Source organism: Melanotaenia boesemani, chromosome 3 (assembly GCF_017639745.1).
Source record: "Melanotaenia boesemani isolate fMelBoe1 chromosome 3, fMelBoe1.pri, whole genome shotgun sequence".
Classification (NCBI taxonomy): Eukaryota; Metazoa; Chordata; class Actinopteri; order Atheriniformes; family Melanotaeniidae; genus Melanotaenia; species Melanotaenia boesemani.
The window spans coordinates 18,367,904-18,382,185 of record NC_055684.1 but is presented as its reverse complement, the minus strand read 5'-3'; the positions used below and the strand labels follow the sequence as shown (position 1 = coordinate 18,382,185).

Genomic DNA, 14,282 nt, shown 5'->3' with positions numbered 1-14,282 from the left:
CTGCTCACCTTGAAAACAAAATTAAAGAGAAAACTTGCACTAAAACAATCTGAGAGAATAACTGGTGATGAGACTCTCCAGCAATAAGGCGTATATACACTTTTGAACCTGAGCTGTACCACTGTTAGTGGACTAGCAAAGAAGTATACTTTTTTTTTTTTTTTTTTTTACTTTATAGTGCCATGTGTACTTTTTTAGATGCTAGTAAACACATAAAACTATGTGCACAATTAGAAGGCATTTAATTCCATAAACCTGTTTTAAAAAATCTGAAATTTACTGAATATAACATTAAGCTGCCTGAAAACAACCTCCCCCTTTAATTAATTCCCAACAGTTTAATATTCTCCTTGCTTTTTAGTGTCAGCTCCCTTCTCCAAGACTACATCAAAAGCATCCTCAAGAAGCTGACATACAAGCTCCTGTCAGCACGCTGCTCAGGCTGACTTCAGAGCCTTTATTTGCATTCTGCCTCAGACCTCTGAGATGCAAAACATCAGCTCTTTTAAGAATTTGATCTTGTGGTGAAAGCTGTTTGTGCATATAAAGTTGTTTGCTAAAAAGATTTGACAGCCCATTGTGTTTAAAACAGCGGGGAATTTTTGTAGCACCTATCAGTGACAGTTTGACAACAGTTGCTGACAGTGTCAAAGCCGTTGAATATGGTTTGCTTCTTTTGGGGAGATTGGTGGTTGGTAGTTTATAAAGGTCCCTCCAGTCAATGCTGATCTGTTTGGCAATGGTACTTGGAGCCAACTTTAAGCTCAGAGAAGAGTGAAGGAACTGAACGTCAGACTTTATTGTCAAAAATGTTCATATAGTTTACATTAGACCTTTACTCCTACTAAAGGTTTACCTTCCACCTAACCTGACCAGAAAGACTTGGAGGAATCTTTCCAATTAAAATATATGCAAACATAGCACTCAGGTTATGTGGCAATGTCTATTTGTGAGAAAGTTTCATGAATAATGCATTCTGGTTAATTACTGTGTTACATGAGGAGGAGCAGCTTGACGTGAGGAGAAGCATCCACTCAGCTAATGAGCAGCAAAGCGTTTGAAAGAGAAATAGGTTAAAGGAATTTGGCTGTGCTCTGGGTTTTCCTTGCCTGTTCTCCTGGTTTCCTCTCTTAGCCATTCTGTCTGTCTGCACTTGGCCTCGTGCTCTTGTGCTCCATTCTCCGGAATCATGCGGTTGCCTGGAGTCGTGGTGGGTGGTGGGGAGAGTGCAGGTGTGCACAGTTGGAGACACAGCTGCACTACTACTCCAGACTTTCCCCATGCATGGGGTAAAGCCGTCACCAAACCAGGGAGGGTAACAGCTGTAGACAGACAGCCAGACCCAGCTTAGTCTTGCCTAGCCTTGCAGAGGTTGGTTCAGCTCAGACCAAACCATTATGTTAGCATCCTGCAGGGTTGCTTTATGGAAACTAATACTTTAAAGTCACTTTTCTGTGTTAACCACATACTGGTTGGGTTTCATGTAGATATTTTATGTCCAAATGAACTTGACTAAATGAACTGCTAAAATAAATGTTCTCATATGTGGTTCGATGTTAATTATTTCAATAGAAAATACATATCTACATTTTTTCCATTGTAATCAAGGTTGTTGGTGAAGGTATGGTGATATTTTACCAAGCAAAAAGAAAAGAAATCTAACAATTTAAAAAACCTTGACACATGGCAGACAATTTGCTAGTTAAAGGCTGCCTCCGGTGAAACTCAAGCTTTTGGCCTTGTTAACATGTCCATATGGTGCTTTTTTTATATGCTGGAATGCATATTGTGAGTGAAATAAGCCCTCAACACCATGGCTGGACATTTTTTCTTCAGAACAGCAATGGACCAATGACATTCTCAAAAAGACTGATTCTAACAGGCAGAGTTTTATGCATCACTAACCCAAGGAGCTAATCCCTTCAGCTAGCTGTGTCAGACTTGTCAGAGCTGATTTATGAAATATTAGCAACACATTTTTAGCTTTGTAATGTTGTAGTCAACTGGAATGTGTGCAGATGGGGTCAAGCAAACAGTGTGGGTAGAAGTAGGACTAATTAACTATTGACCTGCATATGTTAAATTAGGCAAATGTGTAGAGTTACATCTAAGCTATTTGTATAGACTATTTTTAAGGGATTATTTTCTTTAAAAAAAAATCTTAACTTGATTACCTTAGAGGAGCTTTCTGGAATTCAAACAATGTCAAGAAATGAAATTTGTAGTGTTGAAGCAGTTCAAGCCATATAATAACACAATGTCTTCGTTTCCCAGCAAAACGATGGCCAGTTCACCGTGATCCAGCTTGTTGGTATGCTACGTGGCATCGCTTCAGGCATGAAGTACCTTGCAGACATGAATTATGTGCACCGTGACCTTGCGGCCCGAAACATCCTGGTCAACAGTAACCTTGTGTGCAAAGTGTCAGACTTTGGCCTCTCTCGCTTCCTGGAAGATGATACATCAGATCCCACTTACACGAGTGCTCTGGTATGAAATATTTAAATCTTACTTTCAGACACACTAAAGCTGACGCAGTTAGTCTTCTTAGATTTTGATTCTGTCAGCAAGCACTTGCCTGACACTCAGAGACTCCCATTCATTTGGAGAAACTTTTGTAAGGGTTAAATTGAGGATTGATGTACACACAGCAGTCTCACTCTCACTCTGCCCCCCTATCAAGACAAACATCATCCCTCACCTGTTCTCTGCTTCCTTCTTCTGCAGTATTTCATGTACCACACTTTCCTCCCAGGGGTTTTGTTATATCCACCTCCCAGTTTGGATTACCATCAGTATTGTAACTGTGAACAGTGTCTCTCTCCGGAGCCAGGACACTGTGACGGTCAGATTTCGGTCTCGCCTCCCATGCTTAGGTTGTGGCCTTTGTGTTCACAGGGAGGGAAGATCCCTATCCGATGGACTGCGCCCGAAGCTATCCAGTACAGGAAGTTCACCTCTGCCAGTGATGTGTGGAGCTATGGGATTGTCATGTGGGAGGTCATGTCCTATGGAGAAAGGCCTTACTGGGACATGACCAATCAAGATGTATGTATTTAACCTGCTTATTGTCATCTTTTTATATGTGCTGTTAACTTTCAAGTCTTAATGACCCCTCAAACCTTATTAAACAAGGCTTCGTTGCACAAATACACTTTAGGTTTTCTGAGTTTCATTACTGCCTCAAATTCCTCAGAGAAGCATTTTGTCATTGGTATCTGCTTTCCCTTAGCTAAACACATGGGTTTTATATGAAAATTCCCCCACACTCACCACAGAGACATAATCAGATCATTTGAAATGCACAGCAGTGCTCAGTGGACAATTTCTGCTCTTGACTGGAGCCTCCATTTTCTATTTCCCTCTGGGTAGTGGAGGAGAGAGCAAATTATGGGAAGAGAGATAATGAAAATAGTTTCAAATTGAAAGTGAGAACACTAATGTGCTGAGAGGGACTGAGGACCTCAACGGTTATCATATTAGTAGCTCCAGATAGTGTTTCTGCTCCATCGGGGTCCCCGTTTGGAGGTCTTGTGAATGAGATTAATCTGGGCCTGAATGGACCTTCTTTAATGACCCTGATAATGAGCAGGAGGTTGTGCGTTCTCCTCACAAGTGTCCTCCGGGTTGTTTCTCTCTGTTAACTGTGCACCACCTCTGTATGCTAGTGTCAGACACATCTGTAATGTGACACTATGGAGAGAAAGCATTAAATACACTGTACAGGCCAGAGATAAAGTCACTTCTGGCAGAGTGCAAGTCGGTGGAGTAAGGTTTATTCATCTGATGCTTTACAGCTTCTTACAAGGACAATTAATCTATTGATTTCTGTGCAAATACATATATTTAGTCATTATTATGTACTAAGACATAATGATACATTTGACACATGCAGAAATGCACATTCACTGATAGTGGCTACAGCAGTTGTTTTAAATAGGTGAAAAGGTTAGTTTATTTTAGACATGATTGTAGGATAGCTTTTAGGATTATACACAGCTGCAGTTTAGGATTTTCTTTCAAATACCATTAACTTAACTTAAAATAAAATATATATAGTAAAATATTAAAAACTTATCATGGCTCAAATTGTATTAGCACTCTCTGTATTATAGCAAATCCATCACAGCAGTCCTTCCCCTTTAAAACAACACTAGATAAGTTAGTATCTAACTCTAGTATAACTTACAGTAAACAGTTATTCACATTGTCACTACCTTTAAGCTGCAACATCTGTGTTGCAACAGTTCATGATGGAGCCCAGATCCAGTCCCCATAATGATGCAAATGCAGCACAGAGTAATAATCTGCAATATGACGTTCAATTGAACTTGCAATCGTTTTTTTGTTTAGATTTGAGTTGTTTCAGAGGGCAAACAATTCATCCTTCTTTAGTCCCATTTTGAGTAGCTATTAGTTTAGTCCTGCCACTGTAAATCCTTCCTAATTCTGCAAATTGAAAGCACTCTGACAGCTGTCTTATAGGTACTTTACACTACTGCACTTTAAATAAACCAAAGCATTTCCTGAATACTTGATGCGGGACTTGCAATTACTTCAACTTAGTATTTCACACTTTGATGTTTGACTGGAAAAGATATCAGAACTTCCTCCAGAACTGTATTTTACATTCTCTCCTCTCCATCAATTGATCTCCTCTTCATAGAGCCTCATAGCGACCCTTAGACATCTGTGTCTTCCCCCGCAGGTCATCAATGCCATAGAGCAGGACTATCGACTACCCCCACCCATGGACTGTCCCAGTGCGCTGCACCAGCTTATGCTGGACTGCTGGCAGAAGGACCGCAACAACCGGCCCAAGTTCAGCCAGATTGTTAACAACCTTGACAAGATGATCCGCAATCCCAACACGCTGAAGGCCATGACCCCTCTAACTTCAGGGTGAGTGTTGCTTTTGTATCATGTGATTTACTGCTGCCTCCCATGTTTCTCTGTGGTTTTCTCTTTCCTGTCCTGCATTCTTCACTCTTCGTGTGGTATTTGCATATGTGTTTTATCTCCTTTCCATAGGCATCCCACAAGACAGGCCTTTTGTTTTAACATCATTTCACACTGATATGAATAGCATTTCCAACCATACGGTGCATCTGAAATTCCATCAATTTGAAAGCTTTCATTCCTAACAGGAAATTCATGCTCTTACTACACTGTCATCCATGGCACATTTCACATTTGCCAAACACAGTGTCTGTTGTTTCTCCTGGCGCCGAGCGGTTATGTAAATTAAAGCCTTTTGGTTTGATGCATCCAATCCTTCCCACGAATGCTTTAGGCAAATCCTGGGTTGAAAGAGTTTTCAAAACAAAACATTTTCAAGCATTTGTGCTTTGGGTGTTAGTTTCTCTTTAAGAGCCAGAGCTTGCTGATTCCCTTCATCCCAGTCTCTGCTTTAATTTGTGGTGGAAGGCAGAACCATGGGCCAGATTTTCCACAGACACCAAGTGGATACACTGGCTTCCTGAAGCCTGTCACTTCATTTGGAAAATTATGAGGAATCACTTTGGAAAATGTTGGTTCATGTTTTATCCCTGTGGGATTCTCTAACTTCCATCTCCTATTTAGAAAATGTAACCTTATTCATGTTTGAATCATACGCAGGTGGTCTGGACTACAACATTAGACCCGCTGTTTTCTATTATCATTATTCTTAATGGCTTCTACTTGTCCCCCCTTCTCCTCCTCAGTGTTCATCTCCCTCTCTTGGACCGCAGTATCCCAGACTTCTCCACCTTCAGCACTGTGGATGAGTGGTTGGATGCCATCAAGATGGGCCAGTACAAAGACAACTTTGCCAATTCTGACTTTTCTACATTTGATGTAGTGTCTCAGATGACCATGGAGTAAGTGCTAGTGATTCCTTGTACTCGCTATGATAACTCTAAGTGGGTTTTCAGAGTCTGAGTATAAAACCAGAGCAGGAGCCAAACTCTGCCTGTGGTCTGCTATAAATGATGCAAGCTCTGGATGTAATTATCAGATCGTAATATTGTAGTTGCAAGCCTGAACAGTGGGCACAATAGCTAGAAGCGTAGCAGTGCCCTTTATTCTCTGCCATGTGTTCAGCAGGCCTCTCTTTAACCTCAGTTCAAAGATTGAGCGGAAACACCAGTATATGCCAAGTGAAAGAACTTTAAGAAAAATTGTCTCGCTTGTAGAGAAATGGATATAAATCACTTCCTTTTGGTGGATAACAATGTTACAAGCCAGAAATCAGCCCACAGAGATGTTTAGCTTCAGTTCTCTGAACAAAGCAGATGTATAATCCAACAAATGTGATTACTGCTGAGATTCAGCATGAGTGGAGAGGAAATTCATTGTTTCATGGATAAGTGACTGCTCAGCAGTGACTAAACACTGTTTGCTGATGCCACTAGCTTTGACACAGTCTTGAACTGTTTATTTTGGCATCATGTGACCTCTGCCATGAATGTTGTGTCTATGGCAGATTTTAGTTAAAGAGATGTTGCGAGCTTGTCATTCTAAGTATTTGTTTAAGATGTGTAGGATGGGCGGGGTTAACCACATCATCCAAGAAGTTTCACTCACAGAAAAACTGACCTTCAAAGTTTTTTATTTTTTTTTATGTGTGTGTTTGATAATAAAAACACCCTGGCCTCAAAAATGCATGAACACACAACTCTTTGTAGGCAAAACTAATTTAATGCTTGTGTTATTGTGCTCCTACTTTTTATATCTTTTTTTCTGTCACACAGTCATGTCTTATGTCGTCATATCACCATGTGACAGCATTTTTTATTACCTGCTGTTCCTGGTTGAGACTTGCCAGACTGAGTTTTATACAAATACACACAATGAGATGTGAATACAGATGTATAGATGAGTTATGAAAGCTTGTTCATAGCCCGTGGTAACATCTGTTTCTGTGCTTTACAGTGACATCCTGAGGGTTGGTGTGACATTAGCAGGACATCAAAAGAAGATCCTCAACAGTGTCCAGATGATGCGGGCACAGATGAACCAGATCCAGTCTGTGGAGGTTTGACCCTCCTGAGTGGATCAGAGAAAAAAATAAAGCCGGTTTGGGATGCTGGGCTCTGGGAATGGAGGAAGGAGTGGATTTTTCTTTCTTTTTTTTTTTCTTTTTCTTTTTTTTTTCTTGTTTTCAAGTGACAGTGTATCTGGTCTTCCCACCAGGCTACCATCAGGTCCATTCTCCTCTCCAATGCCCTCTCTCCTCTTCTCCCTCCACCCCAACTCTCCCTCCAAGCTTGGGATCAGCTGTGGGGAGCTGTGACAACAGAAGTCCACACGATGAAGATCCAGGCAGCCCACAGCCAAACCCACCTTTAGAACCAGAAACATGGGAGGTTAGAAGTGACCAGCAACTAATTTTTCAATCTTTCACCAATTTTCATTTGATGTTGAACATTTATCTTTCTTTTTTTTTTTTTTTTTTTTGCTTGTCCTGATAATTTTGTAAAGAATTTTTTAAAAGAAAAAAAAAGAAGAAAAACTGGTAAGGAAAGGAGTTTATCTAAATTTATAGATGATATAAGGTTGTACACTAGATGAACTGAGTAGGAAAGCTACCCTTTAAAAGGGCAAAAAAAAAAAGGAGAGTTGAGGAGAACAACCTCAACAAGGTGTGGATATTGTCTTTGCTTTTGATTTTGGACATCATGTGGAAACACGGAGTTCTCTGTGACCTCCTGAAAGGCAAACCGTGAGGAAACCGGGGGGAACCCGACACACGCGTCCAACTGGTTTCACCAGTAACATAATGAAACAAAAATCCATGAAATGGACAACTTGTGGCAAAGGCTGATGTCAAACCCACATTCTATCAGACTTACAATTCATGCAGTGAAATCAACCCTAAAGAGAAGGGAAAAAAGCCTTTTTTTCTCACTGTAAGGAATTTTCTATATTGTTGGACATTTTGTGACAAAACGTCCCTCTCACTATGCTTCCCCTCACAAAAGACCTTTCTTTCACCGTGAAATATTCATAGCCTGCCAAATAAAACTCTTCCCTTTCACACTCTCGTCTTGATCCTGTACTGTACATATCAGATGCACTTGACCTGCCGTTACATGATGACTCAGAGAAGGTTTTTCAAGTTGTTCAGTTCAGGCGCAGAAGAACTGAAAACAGGGAGGAATATGAGTTGTTGTCACCATTAGCTGCTTTGTGTAATGAAGAAAAAAAAAGCTTCTGTAAAAAACAGCAAAACTTACTTCCAGCAGAGATTCTCACAGGAAGAAATCTACTCTTTACATTAGACTCACCATACATACAGTAGGTCCTGTTATAGCATCCTCCTTCATCTCCAGTGCCGTCTGTGCATACATGCAAATGTTGCACACACACATTTCACATGCACAAAGAAGCAGTGGCTCCCCAAGTGTCGGAACTTGTGTTTGATAGCATGCTGAGTGAGTGGTTAATTTCACAGTGCTTTGATTTGCTCCAGTTACTAGAACTCTGTTTGGTAATAGCTTGGATGTGACATACTTGCATTATATTAAGTACTCTTCCAGTTTTCCTTTTGAGAAGATATTTTATGGTTAAAAGTGTTTTGATACCACACAGTTGTTTCACCCTCACACAGATTCATGAATAGAATACAGTCAGACATTTGTTAAACAAAAAAAAATTAAATTGTGTGTCATATAATTGCAATTTCTGTATGGATGTTATTAAATTGTTATTATTCCTTTTTTTTTTTTTTTTTTTTTTCTGCACTAAGTCTACTGTCTGACTCCAGCAAACACTCCAGATCTTCCATCAATGCTTTGAATTTATTTTTGAAAGATAAATAATGCCGGTGCATAAAACCATGTAGACAACCAGCATTACCTTGTAACAGGTCTTTGTTTCATTTTGTAGATGGTATTTTTGCATTTGTTGTTGTTGCAATGCTGTCTCATGGGTACAGATGCTGTCAATCAATGTCTGTCGTCTTGCAAGTAACCTGTTGTAAGGGTTATGAAGGTATGGCAATATGGCAATATGGAGAATCCCCAGAGATGGTGAACCAGGCAGCCAATAAGTGATATCAGCAGTGCAGAGCCCCCACTGAGCTCCTTTCTGAGGCCTGACAGCCAGACATGGATGTCCAGCTGTGAGCCATCGTTCAGATGTGTCTGGTCACAGTGGGGAGGCTGCACCCTGATCACAGCCACTCTGTCCTCCTGATCACACACATGCCCGTCGGCCACCTGTCTGCCGCTTCCTCTGATCTCCACGTAGTCGGCTGTCGCCAGTTGTCCCGTTTCGTCTCAGCGTGTTTAAAAGCACCAACAGCAGCAGACGCTTGGACGCTCAACAGCGGGGCGGTTTTGTCATGTCTTGTCCTGACGCTGCATACTGCTGAGATTCCTCCAGACTGGACAATGCTTCCATGTTTGCTTGTACCAAATCCTCAGATGCTGAACTGAGTTTTCAAGGTTGCCACTACAGACAGCTTTAGCACCAAAGCCAAGGTAAAAGAAAGTAAGAAGCCTCAGTTACTGCACCACTATAATCCTACCTTTCATTTTCCCCAGGTGTCCATAGAATTTATGGCCAAGAGTGGAGGGATTGATTTTTCATTCTTTTTTCTGCTCCACAATCCTCTGCTTGGTTATTTTCATCTGCAGTATGACACATCAGAGCAAATATTTCCCTGGAAGCTTTTCATAACATACTGTAGGAAACTGGAGGAGGAGAATCATGAGCTGTTAATTCATAGCTGAGGAGCAAGTGAGAGGCAATGCTGTGACCTAAATGCCACCAATGTTTTTTTTTTTTTGTTTTTTTTACTGACCTTTAGCTTATCTTCTTTTTCCATTTCTCAGTACTTAACAGCTCATCAGTTTTATTCAGTGAGGCAGGATGTCTTCTCATGGCACGGCAAATACTCCGTCGTCAGGAAAAGCACTTAATGCGCAAGAAATTACTCAAATATGCGAAAGGCTGGTGAGTTTTTTTTTGTTTTGTTTTGGGGTTTTTTTCTGCTCAAGCCCCCTTATGGCTCATTCAGATGCTTGTCCATGAATGCTGCTAAGACTTTGAGTTATTAATCAAGCAATTATCCTTGACATTTGCTTTGAGAAACTGCTTTAAAAAGCAATATGGGCAGACATTGTAAGAGGAGAGTAGAGCTTAAATTAATTTTATCTTGTGTACCGTCTCTATTTTCTTGTTGCAAACGGTACTTTTTTTAAAATTTAATTTAAAGGAAAAAGAAAAACTTTGGGAGAATTTGGAACAACTTATGGAGTATTTACCTTTATCTGCCAAGTCTTACTACACAAAAGAAAAATTGTTTTGTTGCAGTTCAAGCTGAGCACTGACGAATCTCATCTCCTTATCTCATCTTAAGGTATTCAACCTTAAGAATTGAAAAATGTTACACTTTTTTTATAATAGACATTTTTTTAAGGTAATTTTTGTTCACTGTAATCATTATTTTATTCCCTCTGAAAATAGACTGAACATTTCATGTTCCATCATTGTCCATTACTGGACTGGACATTCAAGTGCAGTTCAGACTAAAAGTTGAAACTATGGATTTTTTAACTTTCAAAATGTTTCTTTAATTGTAAAATTATATATATATAAAAAAAAAGAATCGGATGCAGTGCAGTTGTGACACTAAGTTCTGCTTTTAAACATTTGTCAGCTGCATTTTCTTTCAGAAAACAGTATCTTACCCCCCCCCCCCCCCCCCCCCCCTTTTTTTTTTAATTCATCTGTGATGCAGAGTAAAACCACTCAGCCCTCCCCCTCATTGTGTGCCAATTTTTTGAAGGATGGTAGAAAACCGTTACTTCTCAGAGTTACAGTTACATGATAGTGTGCATAAACACCAGCTTTCCCGGCCTGTACCCGCTGGGCTGCATCTGAGCACCACTTAACTACATCAGGGTCAGAGCAAGAAGTCTGCCTCCTATTGCGGCGAAAAGAAAATGGCTCCTATTAAATGGCTTGCGGCATGAAACACTGGAGCTCCCTCTACTGATGTGATGTGCAAGTGTAGCTTGTTGGAGTGAGGTTTTCGGTTAGGAATGCTGTCTGTGAGCCTGTAAATGCTGCAGCAGGCAGGTCTCCAGTGTTTTGGGTGCTTCAGCACACTGCTGATGGACAAACACCGGCTGCTGCTCAGAGCAAGCCTGGGTATTTCCCTCTGTTAGAAAAAACCATTCATACCGCAACATCATCCTGGCACTTGTGTTCTCCTGTATAACCCTATTTTCCCTTCTGTTACTCCATATTGCCCCCCCCCCCCGCTTCTACACCCGTTCCCACACACCCACCCTCCACCACTACCACTCTGGCTCTTGGTTATAACAGGCAGGGGATGTCTGTGTTCCCCTGGTCTGTTAAAGCCCACATAATAGACCAGTGCCGGTTCAGACCACTGTGACTGATGTGGGAGATCCTGTATTTCTGTAAAAATGTATATTGACTGTAACCCTGTGAATGATGTAACAATTTCATTATTTGTAATATTGTCATTGGTTTATTTTCTAAAATGGAAAGCCCAACTTGACTCTCCTCAATAAAAAAAATAAGATCTGTTATAAAAACGAAGAAGTGATGAATAGTTCATTTACAGACTTAAATAATCTTTTTTTTAATTCATTACAATGTTGTTTGTGGTGAAAATAATTGTATAATATATATTAAAACTAATTAGGGAAAATGTCATTTTTAATGTAAAACAAATTCTTTGCTAATGAGAGGAATGTAGAGGAACCAAAACATGTTTATATTATAGCTAATATTCATAAAGAACAGCAAAAAACTTTTATCTTGAGAGAGAGAAAAAAAAAGAAAGAGTTGTTTGTAAAATTGAAAATAAATTCTTGAGTTGAATTTCTTCTTTGTAATCAGCAAACGAGAACTGATAGCTGAGGCCGACCGCTCTCTGAGCTGGTAAACAAGGATTAGGAATCACCACGGCACAGAGAAAAGCATCTAACTGCTGAAGATGAATGTCTGCAGGACATCAAAGTTCACTACAACTGATGTAGAAACCATCTACTTTCCTTCCCCAAGAGTTATATTTTAATATTAATTTTGATACACTTGAATTCTCAATGTTAAAACCTTTCAGATCATTTATGAAAGACTGAGCCTTGATACACACACAAAAAAAATGTGTTATGTTTTTCAAAACCTAAAAATGTCAAATTCCTTCATTTTTGATTCTGTGATATATGTGTGTAAACTGGCTAAAAAAAAGTTCTTTCTTTTCAAATTCATTCAGTTATAAAATATGAAATTATTTCTACTATAAACTGGATAATAGATTTGTTTTTAACAGACTTGTTAAAATGTTTGTTATAATTACTCATAAAACCTATTTTAAAATAGCTTCTTTCATTCCTCGTATAAATTTCATTTTTTTTTTACTAACTAAAGTACACAACAGTAAATAGAAATTTTATTTCATAGCAGTGAAAATAAAAATGCAAAAATACACCATATTAAAAATACAGTGAAAGAAAAAGAGGAAGAGAAAATAAAATTAAATAGCAAGGAAGTCTTACTTAAAATAAGAGTAAACCAAGATTATATTAAATACAAAGAAATGCATTTAATTGAAACGTGAACTATGGATTAAAATTAGGAAGTACAAAAAACAAAAGCAAACTAAATTAAAAAATTAATATTAATTTGATTAAAAATAAATAATATAAAGAAAATATTTTATTTTAAAACTACAGAGTAATAATAAAATAAAGACATAAAATACAAACTGAGTGAAAAAGCAAGAGATTAAAGACAAAATTATAGAGCATACAAAGACAAGAATTAGAAAATAAAATAATGATATTTACTTAAATAAATGTTTATTCTCAATTAGAAATTTAAAAAGCAAAAGTGTAAAAATAACATAAAATCCAAACCGGTTCTAAGAAATTTTAGTAGAATGTGTTAAAAAAAAAGAAAGAAGGAAAACAAAACCTGTGTGATATTCTATTATTATAATCATTTGCAGTCTCTTCCACAATTAATAAAACTGAACCTGCAGTTATAACCAGAAAGCCAGTAGTGCAGGATCTGGAGCTTGTGAGGGGCTCGTGAGGCAGCGGGGAGCCTGACGTGGTCCGGACGTGAGCTGATAATCAGTGTTTAGATGTGGCGGGACGGCAAAATCAAGATGTCTAGACAGAGTTTTAAATTTCATGCAACATCCTGATATTTAAACTTCAAACGTATAAAATGTTAAGTGTCTTCCTTGATAGAGAACTCTTGCATCTATCAAGTTTTATTAGGTCTAAAATAATACCCAGACATGTAGTCCCTGTTTGATTCAGAGGGTTAAGCTAAAAAACAAATTCAGAGGGATGAATAAAGGAACACATTTGCTGATAATTTCCAACAACAAGCCAAAACAAAGTGTGGCCCAGCTGCATATTTTAAGAGCTATGGCGATCATTTTTTAATGTGTACGTGTAGGCCTAAATGAATTAACTAACACTTTTAAAAGTTTATGGATTTATCAGTAGTGTTGCCTCTAAACAGCAGGATTCTGTAAGCTAGGTCATTTAAATAGTTTAAAATATTCATACAGTTGTCCAGTATATGTGGTTAAAAGCATGGTTAGCTTGTAGCATTACAACATGCAGGGAAATTCCTTTAGCCCACATGCAGGCTTGTAAAAATGTCACCTAGAAACAACCCAAACTCCTGTCCTGCACTCAGTCAGGTATTAAAAGACATGGCTCCAAAATTAGTAAATGGTTTACGTTTATACAACTGTAACATTACTTCCACATCATAAAGGAGCTGCAAATTCAGAGATAATTTTTGAGGTCAACGTAAATCTGGAGTTACCGTCACTTCTCTCAGTGTAGCCCCCGAGCCAGCCTACTGCACATTGTTCTGTGGTTTTATGTCAGAAGTGATTTGGCCAAGAGAGCTGCCATCTCTCTATGGCTCAGCGTAGGTCAGACTCCCTTTACCCCGCTTGGAGATTTTGAAACCTCATTAGCGGCCAACGCGTGAAAGGCGAGAGACCTCGGCCTGACCCGGCGGAGAATGGCGCGTGTTAAGAGGTTTACTCCATAAGTGGGAGACTAGGGGGTTCAGGAGTTCAGTAAAGGGGGGACCCCGATACTGCACCAAACCCTTTCTCGACCACCCATAAATTCACCCCACCCTCCTACACCTGGACGAGTCCGAGCCCAGAACAGCAAACAATTGTTCAAACTGAAAGGCTTTTAATCTAAGCTCAGGGGATAATAATGTATATCTGGGGTAGGAAAAAAGGGTGAGCGGGAGATTAAAGAGTGCTATACGACTGT

At 39.2% G+C, this 14,282-nt stretch overlaps 1 protein-coding gene across 4 annotated transcripts in view; it reads left to right on the top strand.

Annotated features, from left to right (window-relative positions):
* Positions 1-8,628, top strand: part of ephb2b (eph receptor B2b) — a 113,726-nt gene extending 105,098 nt beyond the window's left edge. For all 4 annotated transcript variants that reach the window (XM_041981075.1, XM_041981073.1, XM_041981074.1 and 1 more), the window contains exons 12-16: positions 2,275-2,490; positions 2,899-3,048; positions 4,709-4,902; positions 5,706-5,861; positions 6,916-8,628. In XM_041981075.1, coding sequence (XP_041837009.1) covers positions 2,275-2,490; positions 2,899-3,048; positions 4,709-4,902; positions 5,706-5,861; positions 6,916-7,024 — 825 coding nt within the window. In that variant the 3' untranslated portion in view covers positions 7,025-8,628. The remainder of the gene's footprint in view (positions 1-2,274; positions 2,491-2,898; positions 3,049-4,708; positions 4,903-5,705; positions 5,862-6,915) is intronic.
* Positions 8,629-14,282: the final 5,654 nt, after the last annotated feature.